Source organism: Saccopteryx leptura, chromosome 6 (assembly GCF_036850995.1).
Source record: "Saccopteryx leptura isolate mSacLep1 chromosome 6, mSacLep1_pri_phased_curated, whole genome shotgun sequence".
In the NCBI taxonomy this organism is placed as follows: domain Eukaryota; kingdom Metazoa; phylum Chordata; class Mammalia; order Chiroptera; family Emballonuridae; genus Saccopteryx; species Saccopteryx leptura.
The window spans coordinates 160,626,319-160,644,607 of record NC_089508.1 but is presented as its reverse complement, the minus strand read 5'-3'; the positions used below and the strand labels follow the sequence as shown (position 1 = coordinate 160,644,607).

General features: G+C 40.7%; 1 protein-coding gene across 1 annotated transcript in view; it reads left to right on the top strand.

The window, feature by feature from the left end:
- The window catches only part of ETF1 (eukaryotic translation termination factor 1), a 29,661-nt gene that overhangs the window by 2,512 nt on the left and 8,860 nt on the right, over positions 1-18,289 (top strand). The window contains exons 3-4 of the mRNA XM_066342975.1: positions 16,553-16,728; positions 17,094-17,233. Coding sequence (XP_066199072.1) covers positions 16,553-16,728; positions 17,094-17,233 — 316 coding nt within the window. The remainder of the gene's footprint in view (positions 1-16,552; positions 16,729-17,093; positions 17,234-18,289) is intronic.

Genomic DNA, 18,289 nt, shown 5'->3' with positions numbered 1-18,289 from the left:
CTCTAAACAAACAATGTGGTTGATAATCCTGTCCTACTTTGCCTACTTTGCTTTTTATTCAGGATTTGGTTGCACCCTGAGCCCATGAAAATTTAAAATCTTGGCCCTCTCTAGGTATCAGTAAAGGAGTCACAAGTTTATTCTGTTTGGTTCAGAAGTTTCCCAGGACATACCAATTTATTTTCAGGACTAGCAAGATTGTATTTTTATGGCTAAACTGTATTATAGTCTGACTCTGAGAATTTTTTTTTTAAATGCTTAAGGAGAAATGTAGTGGACTAAAAAGACAAACTGGATAGCAAAACAACTCTAGGTGTGCTGGTGTTTTGAGGCCAGCCTGGGTTTCAGAAGAAAACTGAGGTTGTATACAGGTGAAACTTGGTGGATTAATAGAATTGTTTGAGTTGAAAGGGGTGTTAAGTTGGGTGGGACCATCCCTATTTAGTCATAGATAAGTCTGGGTGAATGTTTCTGTGTATGCTAGTAAAATAACCAACCAGTTCTTTTGCTATACACATAATGTCCCACTTAAAGTTAGTGGTAGTTTATTCCCAATTTGCAGTTGCTCCTGATGTATTCCCCACAGTTGGTTTAATGAGCATAAATGTGGACATAGCCAAAATTGGAACCAGGGCCATGTGAAGAGACTGGTGGTTGCAGGTATTCTGAATAAAAAACTAAAGCTGGTGATTGGAAGGTGGGAAATTTTGGTTGTTTTTTCTTAATGTTTTGTGAACCAGCAAGAAGTAGTTCTAGAAATAGTTTTGGAAGCTTTACAAGTTTTAGGTAGTAAAATTATAATCAGAGCCTGTTCTAACCAAGGACAGCAGTGAATGTGATAGAGGAACAGACAAGGTTAAGTTGGGTTAAGCTGTGTCTGTAGGTGTTAGAAATATTTGTTCACTTATCTTCAGCGGGGAACCTTGTATATTTCAGACAGAATGAGGGCTTCATAAGATAACCCATGTTAGAAGAAAATCAGTGAAGTTTTTAAACTTCATTTGGGTGTTGTCTGTGGTCATTGGGAATTTTTAAAGCTTACTGTTTAGTTAAAAACATGTAGATACCTTGGCTTTGAAGAAAATAGAAATTAACTGGCTATATATAACTGTCTTTCCTGCCCCCAATAAAACTTTAGGGGGGGAAATTGCTCTCTTCTCTTTCAGTAATACTGTTACCAGATGTGTATGGGCTTTTTCCGTACCAAGCATTTTAATTCTTAGCGACACCAGCCGAGTGTCCTACAATTCAGTTCACTTCTGACAGTACCTGGAATCAACACCAAATCCCACAAGGTAAAAGACTCAGCCACACAAGACTGCCCTACTTGCGAACTTGGCCTTTCTTACTTCTGACCTTCAGGCTACAAATTGGGGGTTCAAATATTTGCTAGAAGGGCCCTTGGAGCTCAGGGAAACACTTTACTTGTGTGTACTGGTTTATTGCAGAGTATATAGTATAAAGCAGTGGTTTGCAACCCTTTATATTTGGGGACTGGTGAAAATAGTAGGAGAATTGTTTCAGGCACTGCTAAGGCAGAAATACCCTGAGCATAAGCAAATTTGACTAAGATCATTGGGTCTGTCAAATGGTCAATAGACAGCATCAGGGTATTAACTCATTTACATACGCACGAGAAATTTCTGGCAGACTGGTCTGTGGAGCAGCAGTTGGAAAACACTGCTATAAAGGAAAGAGATGAACAGCCAGGTGAAGGGGATGTATAGGGCAAGGTCCAGAAGGATCTAAGTGTGGGCACTTCTGCCCCTGTGGAGCTGGGATGCACCTGGATTTACCAACCTAAAAGTTCAGTGCAGCCCTGGCCAGGTAGCTTAATTGGTTAGAATGTCATTCCCATATGCCAAGGTTGCAGGTTCGATCTCCAGTCGGGACAGACACACACGAGTCAACTAGTGAATGCATAAGTAAGTGGAACAACAAATTGATGTTTCTCTTTAAAAAAAAAGTTCAATACATCTTGTTCAGGAATTTTATAAAGCTTAATCTTCTGCACATTACTCCCTTGTCTCCTTCCCTGAGGCCCATGGATGGAGCTGCAAGTTCCAATCCTGGATTCACTTGGTCTTTTTGGTGACCAGACCCATCCTAAGGCTGTCCAGGAGCCCCACACTAAGTCTTATTAGTATAAACCCAGATGTGCTCCATAGAAACTTACAAATAACAAAAATAGTCCCATCAGGGAATTCTAAAGTTTTTCAGGAGCTTTGTTGAAAGCCTGGGACAAAGACCAAGTTTATTTCTTATTACATTGATATATACACCATGATAATTTTTTTTATCTCCACAGAATTCCTTACATTGTGTTTATTAAAAGTAATTTTGAGAGATCATTGAATAGGTTTTGTAAAAATCTTGTAAGGCAGATAATATGTACAAATTGTTAATATATCTATAATTTAAATAAAGTATGTTAAATGTGTTTGAGTAACTTCCCCAAGTGAAAATCATTGATTAATAGAATATTCACTTAAATGGTAACTTGGAATGTTCTCAAGGTGATGAATTCAAAAGGTAGTAAAGGGGAGAGGGGCAGATAATAGTATATTTCAACGGTTCTCAACCTGTGGGTCGCGACCCCGGCGGGGGTCGAACGACCCACAGGTTGAGAACCACTGGTATATTTGATAGGGTGTGGTGGTGTCCTCAGTCCACTTCAAGTGTCACAGGCTGCCTGCCTCAACTCTGAACTTGTCCTAACAGCCCTTGTATTCTGGCATGGTGTACTATGCACTGTGAACCTAATGAACAATTACTCTCTTTGAATTTCAACTCTTGACAGACTTCTCATTGTAATAGCAGATCCTTCCAGGAAAGGAAGGCCTACTCTGGACACACTCCTAGGGTAAGCAAAAGTACCTAATTAGAATACCATTGAAGGCCTATTGCAGTGTGTATTATAGGTGGCTGTCACCCACCTGACCTCTCCCCATACATACCAGTAGGACCCTTTTTCTAGTGTGCACACTCAACTCTGGCCCCTGGTACTGGGAAGGTGTTCGATTGTGAGGAAATTTTAAATGTTTGTTTTGTAGCAGGACTAAGTTCTCTTTAATCGTATTGAAAAGTCAGAAGAAGGAATTTCTCTTTTTTTCCCTAGATCGGCTGCTAGAACTGTCCACTGAGAATTTGGGACAATAGAAATTTCTTCTAAGTCCACCTTATTCTCTAGGGATCTCGGGAATACATTCTGTAGGTGTCTCTTAATTCTTCAGCAGCCTGCTCTCTTAGTGAGGAGAAGAAGGAATTAGGGAGGTTCAGGGCTCTTCATTCCATCAGGTTAGAAATTATGAGGTTTCTCACTTTGGGACACTATCTTCGGAGAGCATAATAAAATTCCCTCTGATAGCTTTATCTTGTGCCACTGGACACAATTACTTTTTTAGAGAAAGGGAGAGAGAGAAAAACAGACAGGAAGGGAGAGAGATGAAAAGCATCAACTCATAGTTGCAGCACCTTAGTTGTTCATTGATTGCTTTCTCTTGTGCTTTGACTGGAGGGGGGGCTCCTGCTGAGCCAGTGACAGCTTGCTCAAGCCAGTGACCTTTGGACTCAAGCCAACCACCATAGGGTCATGTCTATGATCCCATGCTCAAGCCAGCGACCTTGTGCTCAACACACCGATTTTGGAGATTTTTTTTCTTTTTTTAAACTTGAGAGAGAGAGAGAGAAACATCAGTTTGTTGCTCCACTTAGTTGTGCATTCATTGGTTGATTCTTGTATGTCCCTGGCCAGGGATCAAACCCACAACCTTGATGTATTGGGACTACACTCTATCCAGCTGAACTACCCGACCAGGGCACCACTGGACACACTTTGAATCCTTGCCTACTGTATATTAGAAAAGGAGAATTCCCTTTTTTCTTATTGTTGTCACTTTTCCTGAATAGGTATATTTTTATTCCTTTGGATCTAAATGAATGGAAGACCCCCCCCCCCCAAAAAAAAGTAATGCTTGTATTCTCAACCCTAAACATAGTTGAGTTTTAGTTAAGAGCCTTAATTTTACTACTTTCTTCTTGTAGATACAAAAATGAAAATATTAAAATAAACATTAAAGCTTTCTGTGTTTTAATCCAGGCCTTTCTCTCTTTCATCTACCTAATTTGTATGTAATGGGTGCCTTATAAGTCTTTATATGTTTGCTTTGTCCCTTTTTTTTAACCCTCCAAGTCACTTTATATTTTTCACACATTTTCAGACATGTGGCTTTTCATCCAGTGTTTATTTTGTCTTTTTTTTTTTTTTAATTTTTTCTTTATTTTTTATTTATTCATTTTAGACAGGAGAGGGAGAGACAGAGAGAGAGAAGGGGGGAGGAGCTGGAAGCATCAACTCCCATATGTGCCTTGACCAGGCAAGCCCAGGGTTTCGAACCGGCAACCTCAGCATTTCCAGGTCGACGCTTTATCCACTGTGCCACCACAGGTCAGGCTATTTTGTCTTTATTCTCGCTACCTACCCGGTTCAAAAGACTTGATATTTTCAGATGCCTGATACTGCTTCTTGTCATGTAGGTAACTCAGGATATTGGTCCTGCAAGTCTTCTGTTTTCACATTTTTCTTTGATTCTCTACAGTCTCTTTTAGAGGAATTATAGTCAAAACAAAAAAATTTTTATGCCTTATCTGTGGCCTTCTAAATTAGTTTTCCCCCAAACTTACATCTCGGTGTATGAGAAATGAAGTCCACTAATATTTTTTTATTATTGTTAACCAGTCAGCTTGCAAGCTCATCAAACATCTGCTGTGAGTTGGACACTAGACACTTTGGAAGAAATGTGTAATGCAATGAGAACGTGATTTGACACATAACCTGGTGTGATGATAGGAGCCATTTCTATCCCCATATTATAGTAGTAAGTACAAAATAACATGGTATATGTTGAAGGGGTGTAGTGTAAGCAGGTGGTTTGGGTCTTGAATAAGGTGTTGGATATTGTCAGAAACCAAAGAGATTTTGTAACTCTCAGGCACATTTCCTAGGAGAGGCAAGTGTTGTCAAAAAATGCTATTTTGGGCATTGATATTATTTGGCTGATGATACAGTGGAGTGGAGCTGTAATTGATCTGCAACATTGAAATTGTAATTGAAATTCATTCTTGATTAAAAGCTAGTTATCCTAAAATTAGATCCAAAAGCTTTGTGTTGGTTGATGGCTGGTGAGCTGTCAGGGTATTGAAATATATAGTCTAGATCAGCGGTTCTCAACCTGTGGGTCGCGACCCACAGCTGTATAGATTATTTGCACATGCATACCTTGGTAAAGTTAGCATGACAGAGCTTATGATAGTTCCAACACAGTTTGCTTTTGGCCTAAATAAACTTTAGTCTGCAAGCAGTGAAAATGTACTTATTCTCAAACATTAATTCCTTATCACCTCTGGACATTTTTAGCTTTTTACCGGAGGAAAAAAAGAGTTTCCCTTTCTGGCACCTTAGAGTTTTATGACCTAACTTAAATGGATCCTCAGGAAAGACTAGGTTAGAGGTTCATAGATGAGATGTGTTTTAATCAAGTAACGAAACTAGTTTTCTGAAGATAAATTGAATAGCATACATTTTGACTCCTTACAACAGCTCTGTGAGAAAGGCTGTCACTATTTCATGGACAAAGAAATTAAAGTACAGAGCGATTACTATTACAGCCTAGTAAGGGACAATGCTAGATTCTGCTTGTACTTTTCTAATTTCAAAGCATGTGGTCCTAGCTGTTATGTACCACAGTGCCTTGCTCTTTGATTAATATTTCTTTTGTTGAGTAGAAACATCTCCCATTCCCATCTGAAAAGATGGCTCTTGTCCAAGGAGATTTGCAATTTACTAGAAGGAGCAGGTGTGCTGAGACCAAGGAGTAAAGATAAAAGGAAAGCACGCATTCAGTTTGCAGTCTCTCCTAGGAAAAACTTGGGTACTGAACATGTTTGTTCTTAATGAGCGTCCATGGTGAGGAAAAGAACTTGCTTTTAAATCCATCCTTAGAAGCTCATGTATTAAAAAAGATTTAACAAGGCCCTGGCCAGTCGGCTCAGCAGTAGAGCATCGGCCCTGCGTGCAGGGGACCCGGGTTCGATTCCCGGCCAGGGCACATAGGAGAAGCACCCATTTGCTTCTCCACCCCCCCCCCCTCCTTCCTCTCTGTCTCTCTCTTCCCCTCCTGCAGCTAAGGCTCCATTGGAGCAAAGATGGCCCGGGCGCTGGGGATGGCTCCTTGGCCTCTACCCCAGGCGCTAGAGTGGCTCTGGTTGCAACAGAGCGACGCCCCGGAGGGGCAGAGCATCGCCCCCTGGTGGGCAGAGCTTCGCCCCTGGTGGGCTTGCCGGGTGGATCCTGGTTGGGCGCATGCGGGAGTCTGTCTGACTGTCTCTCCCAGGTTCCAGCTTCAGAAAAATAAAAAAAAAAAGGTTTAACAGGAAGGCTATGGCTTTTTTTTTAAATGGTACTGGCATATAGTGGTCAAGATTTTCATTTATAGGGTCCCATGTAGAACACTGGTAGTGAGTACCTAATGCTGTTTGTGATTGATATCTCCTGGCTTTGCACTGATTAGAGAACACTAGAGAAATTTTCCAGCTTCTGCTGCTCCCTGGTGGAATATTCCACTAGGTTAATTTTGTGAAGTTGTCATTTTTTCTTTAAGACACAGTAAATGTTGTAGAAAAAAATAACAGTCTGTCAGATATATACTTTTTGCTTTGGATAACTGAGTAATTGTAGTGTTTTTGAAGTTAACACTAAAATGAACCTTTCTGCTGCAAATTTTTGAGACAACTGAATTATTTTGTCATGTAGGGTAGAGGCTGCTTTATGTTCGGAATTAATCGTTTATTCATTTCTCAAATGTTTGAACATCCAGTATGTACTAAAATGATTTCTGCCTTCAAGAAGCTTGTATAGGCCTAGTGTAAGCAACGTGTTGTTTTATTGGTACTTGGTTGGAGAAAAAAACAGGTCACATCTTTGAAGTGGTTGATTCAGGTTTTATCAAAATACTGAACCCATGCCACAGCTGTAGGGTAGAGCCACTTAAGCTTTTACATAGTATGACTATTTAAAGTTTTAGCAGGGAATGAAAAATAATTTTTTTATTGATTTTTGAGAGAGAGAGGAAGAGACAGTGAGAAGCATCAACTTGTAGTTGCTTCAGTTTAGTTCATTGATTGCTTCTCACAGGTGCCTTGATGGGGTGTGGTGGGGTGTTCAAGCCAGCAACCTTGGTTTCGAACCTGGGACCTCAGCATTCCAGGTCATCACTCCGTCCACTGCGCCACCACCGGTCAGGCAAGAGGGGAATGAATTTCATTCCCTTATGATAAATTACAAATAGTTTCTGGTGTCCTGGCCATATTATTTTGAACCAAATTTTTGGCTCGGCACTTTTGTTATGTTGGAAGACTTGGCAAGTCCTGTAATCCTGTAAAGGTAATCACCACTTACCACAAGGTCTACTTTTTTCACTTTCTTTGGACTTACTCAGATTCAAATAAGACTTCAGCACCATCTAACAGTGCCCCTCCCCCACCCTGCCTCTAGCTGTGCTATGATGATAATTCTGTTAAAGGTGGGCAGGACACAAGGAGCTAGAGTTCCATCTAGTTAACATTTAGTGAGTACTATCTATTCTCCACACTAGGTATTTGATATATTATCTTGATAGAATCCTCATGACCTTGTAAAGTAAGTAGAAACTAGGGCCCAAAGGGATTTGTATAATTTGCCCCAAGTCACAGAGGTAGGGCATGAACCCAAATCTGATTCTAAAACCTTTGCTCACTCATAACCACCTTCCTGTTCTATTCCCGTATTAAACCCATATCAAAAGGATTGCTTTTAGCCTGACCTGTCAGTGGATAAAGCGTCGACCTGGAATGGTTCAAAACCCCAGGCTTGCCCAGTCAAGGTACATGTGAGAAATAACTACAAGTTGATGCTTCCCAACCGCCCCCCCCCCTCATTTTTCTCTCTCTTCTCTCTCTAAAATGAATAAGTAAAATCTTTTTTTTTTTAATGATTTTAGTCTCAAAGTTTAAATTTAGCTTTGTGCATGTGGTAAAAGAAAAAAAGTGCAAGCCCCACGATAAATAAAAAATAAGGCAAAGGGGCCCTGGCCGGATGGCTCAGCGGTAGAGCATCGGCCTGGCGTGCGGGGAACCCGGGTTCGATTCCCGGCCAAAGCACATAGGAGAAGCGCCCATTTGCTTCTCCACCCCCGCCCCCTCCTTCCTCTCTGTCTCTCTCTTCCCCTCCCGCAGCGAGGCTCCATTGGAGCAAAGATGGCCCGGGCGCTGGGGATGGCTCCTTGGCCTCTGCCCCAGGCGCTAGAGTGGCTCTGGTCGCGGCAGAGCGACGCCCTGGAGGGGCAGAGCATCGCCCCCTGGTGGGCAGAGCGTCGCCCCTGGTGGGCGTGCGAGGTGGATCCCGGTCGGGCGCATGCAGGAGTCTGTCTGTCTCTCCCCGGTTCCAGCTTCAGAAAAATACAAAAAAAAAAAAAAAATTAAGACAAAGGTAGTAAAAATTGGAGAGGAGCTGATTTTCAGCTGGTGAGGTAATGTGGCTAGCTTGTCAACTTATAGAAATGATCCAACAGGTTAATTTAAGCTTTGTGAGCTTGAAAAGGGTATGGTGGCAAACTTAGCCATCCATATCCCGGGCACAACCCAGTCATCAAACATTGATGTAAAAGCTTCTTGGAGAGTATATTCTCTAAATCGGGGGTAGTCAACCTTTTTATACCTACCGCCCACTTTTGTATCTCTGTTAGTAGTAAAATTTTCTGACTGCCCACCGGTTCCACAGTAATGGTGATTTATAAAGTAGGGAAGTCACTTTACTTTATAAAATTTATAAAGCAGAGTTACAGCAAATTAAAGCATATAACAATAATTACTTACCAAGTACTTTATGTCAGATTTTCGCTAAGTTTGGCAGAATAAATCTTTATAAAACAACTTACTATAGTTAAATCTATCTTTTTATTTACACTTTGGTTGCTCCGCTGCCGCCCACCGTGAAAGTTGGAACGCCCACTGGTGGGCGGTAGGGACCAGGTTGACTAGCACTACTCTAAATTCTAACTAGAGAAGATAGTTAGCAGTCTTTAATATGTTTCTGGTCCTAACCTGAGAGTAATTCTATTATGTTTGGATGAAGAGATGGATGGCAGTGCATTTGATGGGGAAGGGAGTGTTCTAGCTGGAAAAAGTTGGACATCTCTTGAGCCTTGACAATTAAGTGATTGTTAGTGCTATGGTGGACTACAGCAGCTCACTTGCAGCAAGTAGGCTGTGACTTTATCTTTAGGAGGGGTGGGACCTGGCCAGTTGGCTCCGTGGTAGAGCCTTTGCCTGGTTTTTGGAAAACCAGGTTTGGTTCCTGGTCAGGGCACACAGGAGAAGCGACAATCTGCTTCTCCACTCCTCTCCTCTCTGTCTCTTTCCTCTCTCTCTCTTTTCCTCTCCTGAAGCTGTGGCTCAAATGGTTTGAGCAAGTTGGCCCCGGGCGCTGAGGATGGCTCCAAGGCCTCACCTCAGGCACTAAAATAGTTTGAATGCCAAGCAATGGAGCAGCAGCCCCGATGGGCAGAGTATTGCCTGGTAGGGGTCTTGCCAGGTGGATCCCGGTTGGATCCTGGTTGGTCAGTGCATGCAGGAGTCTGTCTGTGCCTCCCTGTGTCTCAATTAAAAAAATAATAATAATAAAGGGAGGGGGTAGAGTCATGGAATATCTCTGACTTCAGCTGGGCAAGACATCTTGCTTAAAGGTGTATATAGAAAGCAAATCAGATACATTGATTCTCAATCCTAGTTGTGCGCTAGAATTTATCTGATTCTATTTGAATCTATTTAAAAATCAAGATTCTTCTTACCCACAGTCACCATCTCTCTCACTTTCCCTTTTTAAGAGCTATTGAATTAGAATACAGGCAGGGGAGATCTTTTTGTGTCTGAGTTAATTTGTTTTTGGTGTTTGCTTTTAGAAAGTTCTCCAAGGATTAAGGGTACTCCTGCAAATTGGTCAGTGGGCAAACTTGTTGGAACATTTTTTTATACCTACCTTTCTAAAGTGTCCTTGAGCATTGTTGATGATGAGCTTTCATAAGATATTTAAGGTCAAAAAGTGCCTGCTACATTTTCTTGTTTGCCTGTCATTCTTTTTATTTTAGAGAGAGAGAGAGAAACATCGATTTGTTATTCCACTTACTTATGCATTCATTGGTTGATTCTTGTAAGTGCCCTGGCCAAGGATCAAACCCCACAACCTTGGCATATACCTGGCCAGGGCTGCCTATCCTTCTTATGGATGACCAGAAGGCATCCAAAGGCTGGAACTCCCTAAAGTTACATACCACCACCACCACCCCTCCAGGCATTGCTCTAATTACTTTGAGTTTTCTTCCTTCTTAGAGACCTGTCAGTCTGGCAGTTTGGGTGACCTATTAAATGTTTTCCTGTTCATAGTGTTCAGGGGCCATAAAACCTTGTATTGGATGAGTAACTTGTGGTACTATTCTAACCTCCCATCCTAGGGAGACTTTTCCTTCAACAGTCTCTTTAAGAGTGAGGGAAAGAACTATCAGTTTTTTGTTGTTGTGTTGTTGTTTTTTTTAGAGACAGAGAGATAGGAACATTGAGCTGTTCTGTAAGTGCCCTGACCGGGGATCAACCCAACCAAGCTATCCAGCCGGGGCTTAATTTTATTATTATTATTAATTGATTTTTAGAGAGGGGGAGGGGAAAGGGAAGCATTCTTTGTTGTTGCACTCAATCATGCTTTCATTGGTTGCTTCCCGTTTGTGCCCTGATCAGAGATCGAACCCACAACCTTGCCATTTCTGGAAGACACTCTAACCCACTGAGCTAACCAGTGGGGCATGTCAGCTATTTTTTAAAATTCTCTTCCTTCCCAAGTTGTCTAGTTTTATTTACTCTCTGTATTTAGTCTATTTACAACTACTACTTCCTGTCTCCCAGCTGTTTTATTTCTCAGAAGTTAGACCTCTGCATGGAAGCATTGATGAACCCTTCTTAGGGAAAGTGTCACTATAATTAGAGCAAGAAAAAATCTGAGAGCAGAGGTCCCCAGAAGCCTTATGTTAACACATTGTTGTATATTGTGTCCTGCTTTTTTGCCTAGTTTTTATAACCTGCATGTCACTGCTGTCTATCATAATTCACTGCCTCTGGAATGAGTGCCTTTGATTGTGGAGAAGGGAGGGATACAGTGACAAAGCAGAAGAGTGGATGAAAACTGAAGATTTTAAAAGAGTGTAATTTGTATAGGTAGCCAGCAGCTCCTTGGCTTTATTTCTTGTTTTTCCCTGGGGTTGTCACTCTAAAATTAAATATTCAACTTCCTTGGTGTTACTTTGGTGTTTACACAACCGGTTTAACCACTTTGATTGGTTTGCCTATGGGGTAAATGAGTGTTTATTTTGTATGGAAACTTTCCTGGAAAAACTTTACTCTGCTTTATTAAACCCAAGATACAAAACACCACAGACTATAAAGTAGCCTTTACATTTCTAAAGTAGAAGCCATGCATTTAATAATACTTAGTTTCCTGTTCACTAATCCGGTGTCTTATAATAAAGATGAATTCTGCAACTTAAGGTTACCTCCAGAAAGTTTTCCCACAGATGAGATAGGAAGAGTCAAGTCACAAAGGAAAACTAGTGAACGGTAATTTTTTGAACATTAGTCAAAATTCAAAAGGAGTAAGAGGCCAAAATTAACTGGAGTAGTGATTCAGATTTAGCAACTTGCTAGAAATCTCAATTTTTTTGACGAGCTGCACTTCTGAACCATGTTTTGAGTGCATTCCTGTAACAAGATTTTGTTCTTAAGTACATATTTTCACTACTCTGTCCCCTCTAGAAGTTATTGGATGTGAGTGCAAGGTTGCCCACCTCTGGCGGCTATACCATAAAGTTGCTTAATGAATGCGTATCTTCTTAGCCTATCTGCTGTAGGAGGTAAATAACTACTTATCTTAAAGTCCTTGTCTTGTCATCCACTTGATTATCTTGCTTTAAGGATTTTCTTCAGGCACTTTTTTGGGCTCACTCCATTAATTTGTCCCAACATCTTCTTTAGCCTCAAACTTTCTATCCTTTTTTTTTTTTTCCTTTGGAGACTTTATTAGAGTTTATTTGAGCCAAACTGGTGACATCTGCCAGGGAGCAAGATCGCAAATGCTCACAAACTTTCCATCCTTTGGGGTTTGGTGACTGGAATTCTGAGCCTTTGTTCCTGCTATCTTTGGAGCCCCTTCTCATTTTATTCCCTACTATTGCCTCTTTGCTAGTTCCATCTCCTAGGAAACTACTCTGTAAATCAGAGCACGTCAGCTTTTAAAAACTGAGCCCTTTTGAGAAATAACTCCCTTGGTCCCTAAAGATTCCAGGAGCCTCCAGGGCAGGGGTCTCAAACTCGCAGCCCGCCGAACAGTTTTGTGCGGCCCGCAGACTAATCCACGAAGTTCAAAATATTTTGGATAAAATTAAGTAAGCCTAGGGGCCTACTTGTATTTTTCATTTCTCTAGCATCCTAGCTAGATATTAGCTTAGTTAACAGCAGTTGTGATGCGAACTACGGTTTCTGGTCGTTTTGTGACACTGAGTAAACTGCATGTACAATTGTGCTTGTTGTACTGATTTTTTTTTGTTTTCAACTGCAGTGAGAAAAGTGTTGCATAACAGTTGCCTTTTGTAGACCTAGTGCGGCCGCTGAACGGTTGTGATCTTGCTCTGCGGCCCACGTGCTGAGTTGAGTTTGAGACCCCTGCTCTAGGGTGAAGAAATATACTCTCTTGAGAATTGTTCCTCTGAGAGGAAGCACAAGCTAGTATTCAAACTTATCTTTTTTCCCTCTACCTTGGATATTATACATTTGCGTAAGTTGAAACTTTGTAGAGATAGGTAGGTGGCACCAACAGTCTAGACCATGATTGAAGTTAAATGTACTTGTCCAATGTTTCCAGCCACTCCCAAGCCAAGCTCCTTTTCTTTGCCTTGTTATCAGAAAGGTTTTTTGGAAATTTCTCTTCAGAAGCCTAGCAGGATAAATTATTGGAAGAAAAGTTTATTACGTATGATTGCTTAAAAACCGGATCCAAAGAACACTCACTGACTGGAAAGAGCTTGTACTTTTTTTTTTTTTTTTGTATTTTTCTGAAGCTGGAAACGGGGAGAGACAGACAGACTCCCGCATGCGCCCGACCGGGATCCACCCGGCACGCCCACCAGGGGGCGATGCTCTACCCCTCCGGGGCGTCGCTCTGCTGCGACCAGAGCCACTCCAGCGCCTGGGGCAGAGGCCAAGGAGCCATCCCCAGCGCCCGGGCCATCCTTGCTCCAATGGAGCCTCGCTGTGGGAGGGGAAGAGACAGACAGAGAGGAAGGAGAGGGGGAGGGGTGGAGAAGCAGATGGGCGCTTCTCCTATGTGCCCTGGCCGGGAATCGAACCCGGGACTTCTGCACGCCAGGCCGACGGTCTACCACTGAGCCAACCGGCCAGGGCCTTTTTTTTTTTTTTTTTTGGCAGTAAAAGATACTAGTTTGTTTCACTTCTTTTTCTATCTAGTGGGGAAATTGGAACAAGGCCACAGGTGGAATTTTACTTGTGTCCAATCTTTTTATTTCTAGGTACCTTATCCTGTTTTTTTTTTTAAGTTCCTTTTATGTAGTTGTGCTAGGAAAATTAAAATGGAAAACAGTGTAGATCAGGGGTAGTCAACCTTTTTATACCTACCGCCCACTTTTGTATCTCTGTTAGTAGTAAAATTTTCTAACCGCCCACCGGTTCCACAGTAATGGTGATTTACTTCCTCTCAGAGGAACAATTCTCAAAAGGGAAGAAACTTTACTTTATAAAATTTATAAAGCAGAGTTACAGCAAGTGAAAGCATATAATAATAATTACTTACCAAGTACTTTATGTCGGATTTTCGCTAAGTTTGGCAGAAGAAATCTTTATAAAACAACTTACTATAGTTAAATCTATCTTTTTGTTTTGGTTTGGTTTGGGTTTTTTTGTTTGTTTTTGGTTTTTGTCCTTTTTATTTATACTTTGGTTGCTCCACTACCGCCCACTATGAAAGCTGGAACGCCCACTAGCGGGCGGTAGGGACCACGTTGACTACCTCTGGTTTAGAGAAGGATAACACCTAAGTTGATATGAGTGAGAGTGTGTTGTGTGTGTGTGTGTACCTGTGTAGACACACACAAACAAGAAATTGTTCTGGATCACAATACTGACTGTCAGTATTGTAATAAAATTTTAGCTTGATTTGAATATTGGGAACTACATTTGTAAATGAAGAGAGAAGTATGGCTCAGGTTTGGTGTTTTGGAGATTCATCTTATATGAAGTATATCTTGGAAACAGCTTGGTTTTATGATCATTTTCCTTGTGTTTATGATGGCAACCAAAGTTGCATCTCAACTTTGCTAGATTGTCTAGTTGGGCTAGAAGACTTGCTCCCTTATCCAAGGGGTGGCAGCAGAGCACACACCATACTTGACCTGGTACTGTCATTGATCAACTTATGTTCATTGGGGAAAGCATCACAAAGGTTTTGAACCAGCCCTCTAGGTCTTGAGTAGAAACCCCAACAGAAACCTACTGTTTTGAGAGCTATAACATGACTGGCAATCTGAAAGTAACTATTTTGATAATGGAAGGGCTGGATAGCCAGCTTTTCTGCTTGTAAAGAAAACTTGTCTGAGACAGAGAACCTGTGGAAGTTACCACTAAGTGAAAACTGTCAGAAGGCAGGGTCTTAGGTAATAAGATCCTGTTCCAGTGTTAAAGGTGAGGGGAAAGAAATTCCATGTTGCATATTTGTGAAATTAATTTTACATGAAGATGTTTCTAGACATTTTCCGTTTTCAAACACCTGTAGTTATAAAGCAACAGGGGTTCTCTCTAATTTTTGTTATTGTTCCTCTGACTGTGCTTCTTTCTTATTAGTCACTTGACACATAAGCCCATTTTACTTGATGTTGTACCCATCTTTCTAATTTCTTTTTCTTGCCAGCTTTCACTGGACACTGGATATGTGAGATTCTATTAAAGTTAGCATATTGAGGCCTGACCTGTGGTGGCACAGTGGATAAAGCATCGACCTGGAATGCTGAGGTCGCCGGTTCAAAACCCTGGGCTTGCCTGGTCAAGGCACATATGGGAGTTGATGCTTCTTGCTCCTCCCTTCTCTCTCTCTCTCTCTAAAATGAATAAATAAAATCTTTTTTAAAAGTTTAAATAAAGTTAGCATATTGACTACTGTAAAATTGTGTAAGCTCAGTAATTAGTGGAAAGTTTAGGCATTTTTGAGTATTCCCAGTTTACCTAAAGAAAGCCCTCACCTGTTTCCCCGTGATACTGATAATTAACAATGATTACATTTGGCATAACCTTTAAGGGCACCATCTATAAGAATCTCAGGAAGTGACATATAGAAACATTGTAAAATGATAACACATTTCTTAACATGCTTTGGCTCATATCGGGTCCATTTTTGCCTTCAAAATATATACCAGCTCAATTTATACTGTAGCTATTGTGAGAAAGCCAGCCATTAGGTGTGGTCAGGGCAGATTTAGGGCTTTTAATTTCCTATGTATATGTGTGGCGTAAATTCGGTTGTTTATATTACCATTTATTTGTTTCTTTATGAAATTGATTATCTAGTTTTTTAAACAAAATTAACAATTTATTGTTAATTTGGTAAACATAAATCAATATTTCTTTAGGAAAATCCATTCTTTGGCTTCTCTAGTAAGCTGTCAGGTTAAAAGACCCTAACAGGAAATGTTCTGTTATGGACTGAGTCTTTCTCATAGATTTTTTTTTTTTGTAACAGCTTTATTGAGATAAATGTACATGCTGTAAAATTTACCCCCCTTTTAAAGTATACAATTCACTGGGTTGTCTTTTGTTTTTTTGTCTGTTTTCAGGTATAGTGATAACCACTGTGTGGTTTTCATCAGCTCAAAAAAGAAGGCCCACCGGTACCCGTTACCAATAATTCCCCATTTCGCCTTGGCGATCATTCGCCTTTCTCTGTGTCTAGGTTGCCAATTCTGAACATTCTTGTATTTACCCACTTTTAATTTTGATGAATTCCACTTGATCTAAATAATCTTGTAAATAGTAATTTTCCATGCTGTTTGGATGATAATAAGAGCTTATTGCATTTGCATTTTCTAAACTAAGAAGAAAGTTAGAGATGAGAAAAGTACCTTAAGGAATGCAATTTACAGAAATCTTTTTGAAAGAAACCACCTAGAATGAACTCCCAGGTGATTTTAATGTACAGCCAAGGTTAAGAGCTGCTGTTTTAAGGGAAGTATGTATTTTAGTTCTGGGTATCCTTTGATTACACTGATATGCTCCCTACCTTCCTGGTCACTTTGAGAGTGATCTAATTCTACTATTTTAGGGAAAGCTCACTCAACCTCCCTTTACTAATGATACACATAAATTTAAACTCTTTGTTGTACTTGAACCTCTAATGTTATTGTTTCTTCCACAGCAATGGCACAAGCATGATATCCTTGATCATTCCTCCCAAAGACCAGATATCACGAGTGGCAAAAATGTTAGCAGATGAGTTTGGAACTGCATCTAACATTAAGTCACGAGTAAACCGCCTTTCAGTTCTGGGAGCCATTACATCTGTACAACAAAGACTCAAACTTTATAACAAAGGTAATCTGGGGCTTGATCATTTTCCTCCTCTCCTTTGTTTGTCTTAGTTATGTTTTCCACTTTGATCCTGCCATCATGCTTTTGGTCACTAGTGTTTCCTTTAGCTAGTCAGTGTTCAGCAGTATCCCTTTGACCTTGGAATTTAATCTTTTTTTTTTTTGAAAGTTTAGTATTAGAATTAAAACATTTCAAGAGTTAAGTTTCAAAATCTAGGATAGAGTTATGCCTGAGAGATTTATAGACATTTCTGCTTTATTTAAATTATGATTTAAAGGGCAGGGACTGTAGGCTGTGGAAACATTTTCTATCAATGGGGGGAAATTAGCTGTGGGTTTAAGTAGAGAAATTGTTTGTGTTCTTTGCAGTACCTCCAAATGGCCTGGTTGTTTACTGTGGTACAATTGTAACAGAAGAAGGAAAGGAAAAGAAAGTCAACATTGACTTTGAACCTTTTAAACCAATTAATACATCATTGTATTTGTGTGACAACAAATTCCATACAGAGGTAAGAAGTTCAAGCATAGAATATTTAATCACCCAAAGCCCTGGCCAGGTAGCTCGGTTGGTGAGAGTGTCGTCCCCATATGCCAGAGTTGCAGATTCAATCCCCAGTCAGGACGCATACAAGAATCAACCAATGAATGACATGAATAGGTAGAACAAGTTGATGTCTATTTGTTCATTTCTCTCTCTTCCCCTCCCCTTCTCCCTCCCTCCTTCTTCCTCCTTCCCTTCCTTCTCTCTCTCTTTCCCTCCCATCTCTCTCTAAAATCAATAGATTAAAAAATATTTTTAAGCCCATACCCATTAGCAGTCACTCCCATTTTCTGTCCCCCCAAGATCTCTCCTCTCTATGGTACCACTGATCTATTTTTTATCTCTGTAGATTTGCTTATACTGGCATGTCATGTAAATGAATTCATACAATTAGTGACCTTTTGTGATTGGCTTCTTTCACTTAGCATAATGTTTTCAAGGCTCATCTATTTTTATTACTAGACATTTGCCACATTTTGTTTCTCTGTTCATCAGTTGATGGACATTTGTGTTTCTACTATTTGGCTATTATGAAAAATTTTGCATTGAACATAAATGTTGTACAAGTTTTTGTGTGACTGTGTCTTCATTGGAGGGAGTATATAAACCAGGGGTCCCCAAACTTTTTACACAGCGGGTCAGTTCACTGTCTTTTAGACCGTTGGAGGGCCGCCACACACAGTTCTCCTCTCACTGACCACCAATGAAAGAGGTGCCCCTTCCGGAAGTGCGGCGGGGGCGGATAAATGGCCTCAGGGGGCTGCATGCGGCCCGCGGGCTGGGCCGTAGTTTGGGGATGCCTGATATAAACCTAAGAGTGGAATTTCTGGATCCTATGATAACTTCATTGTTGTTGTTCCACTTATTTATCCATTTGTGTGTTGTGTTTGTGTGACCGAGACAGAGAGAGGAACAGACAGGAAAGAAGAGAGATGAGAAGCATCAGTTCTTTGTTGCGGCTCCTTAGTTGTTCATTGATTGCTTTCTCATATGTGCCTTGACTTGGGGGCTACAGCAGAGTGAG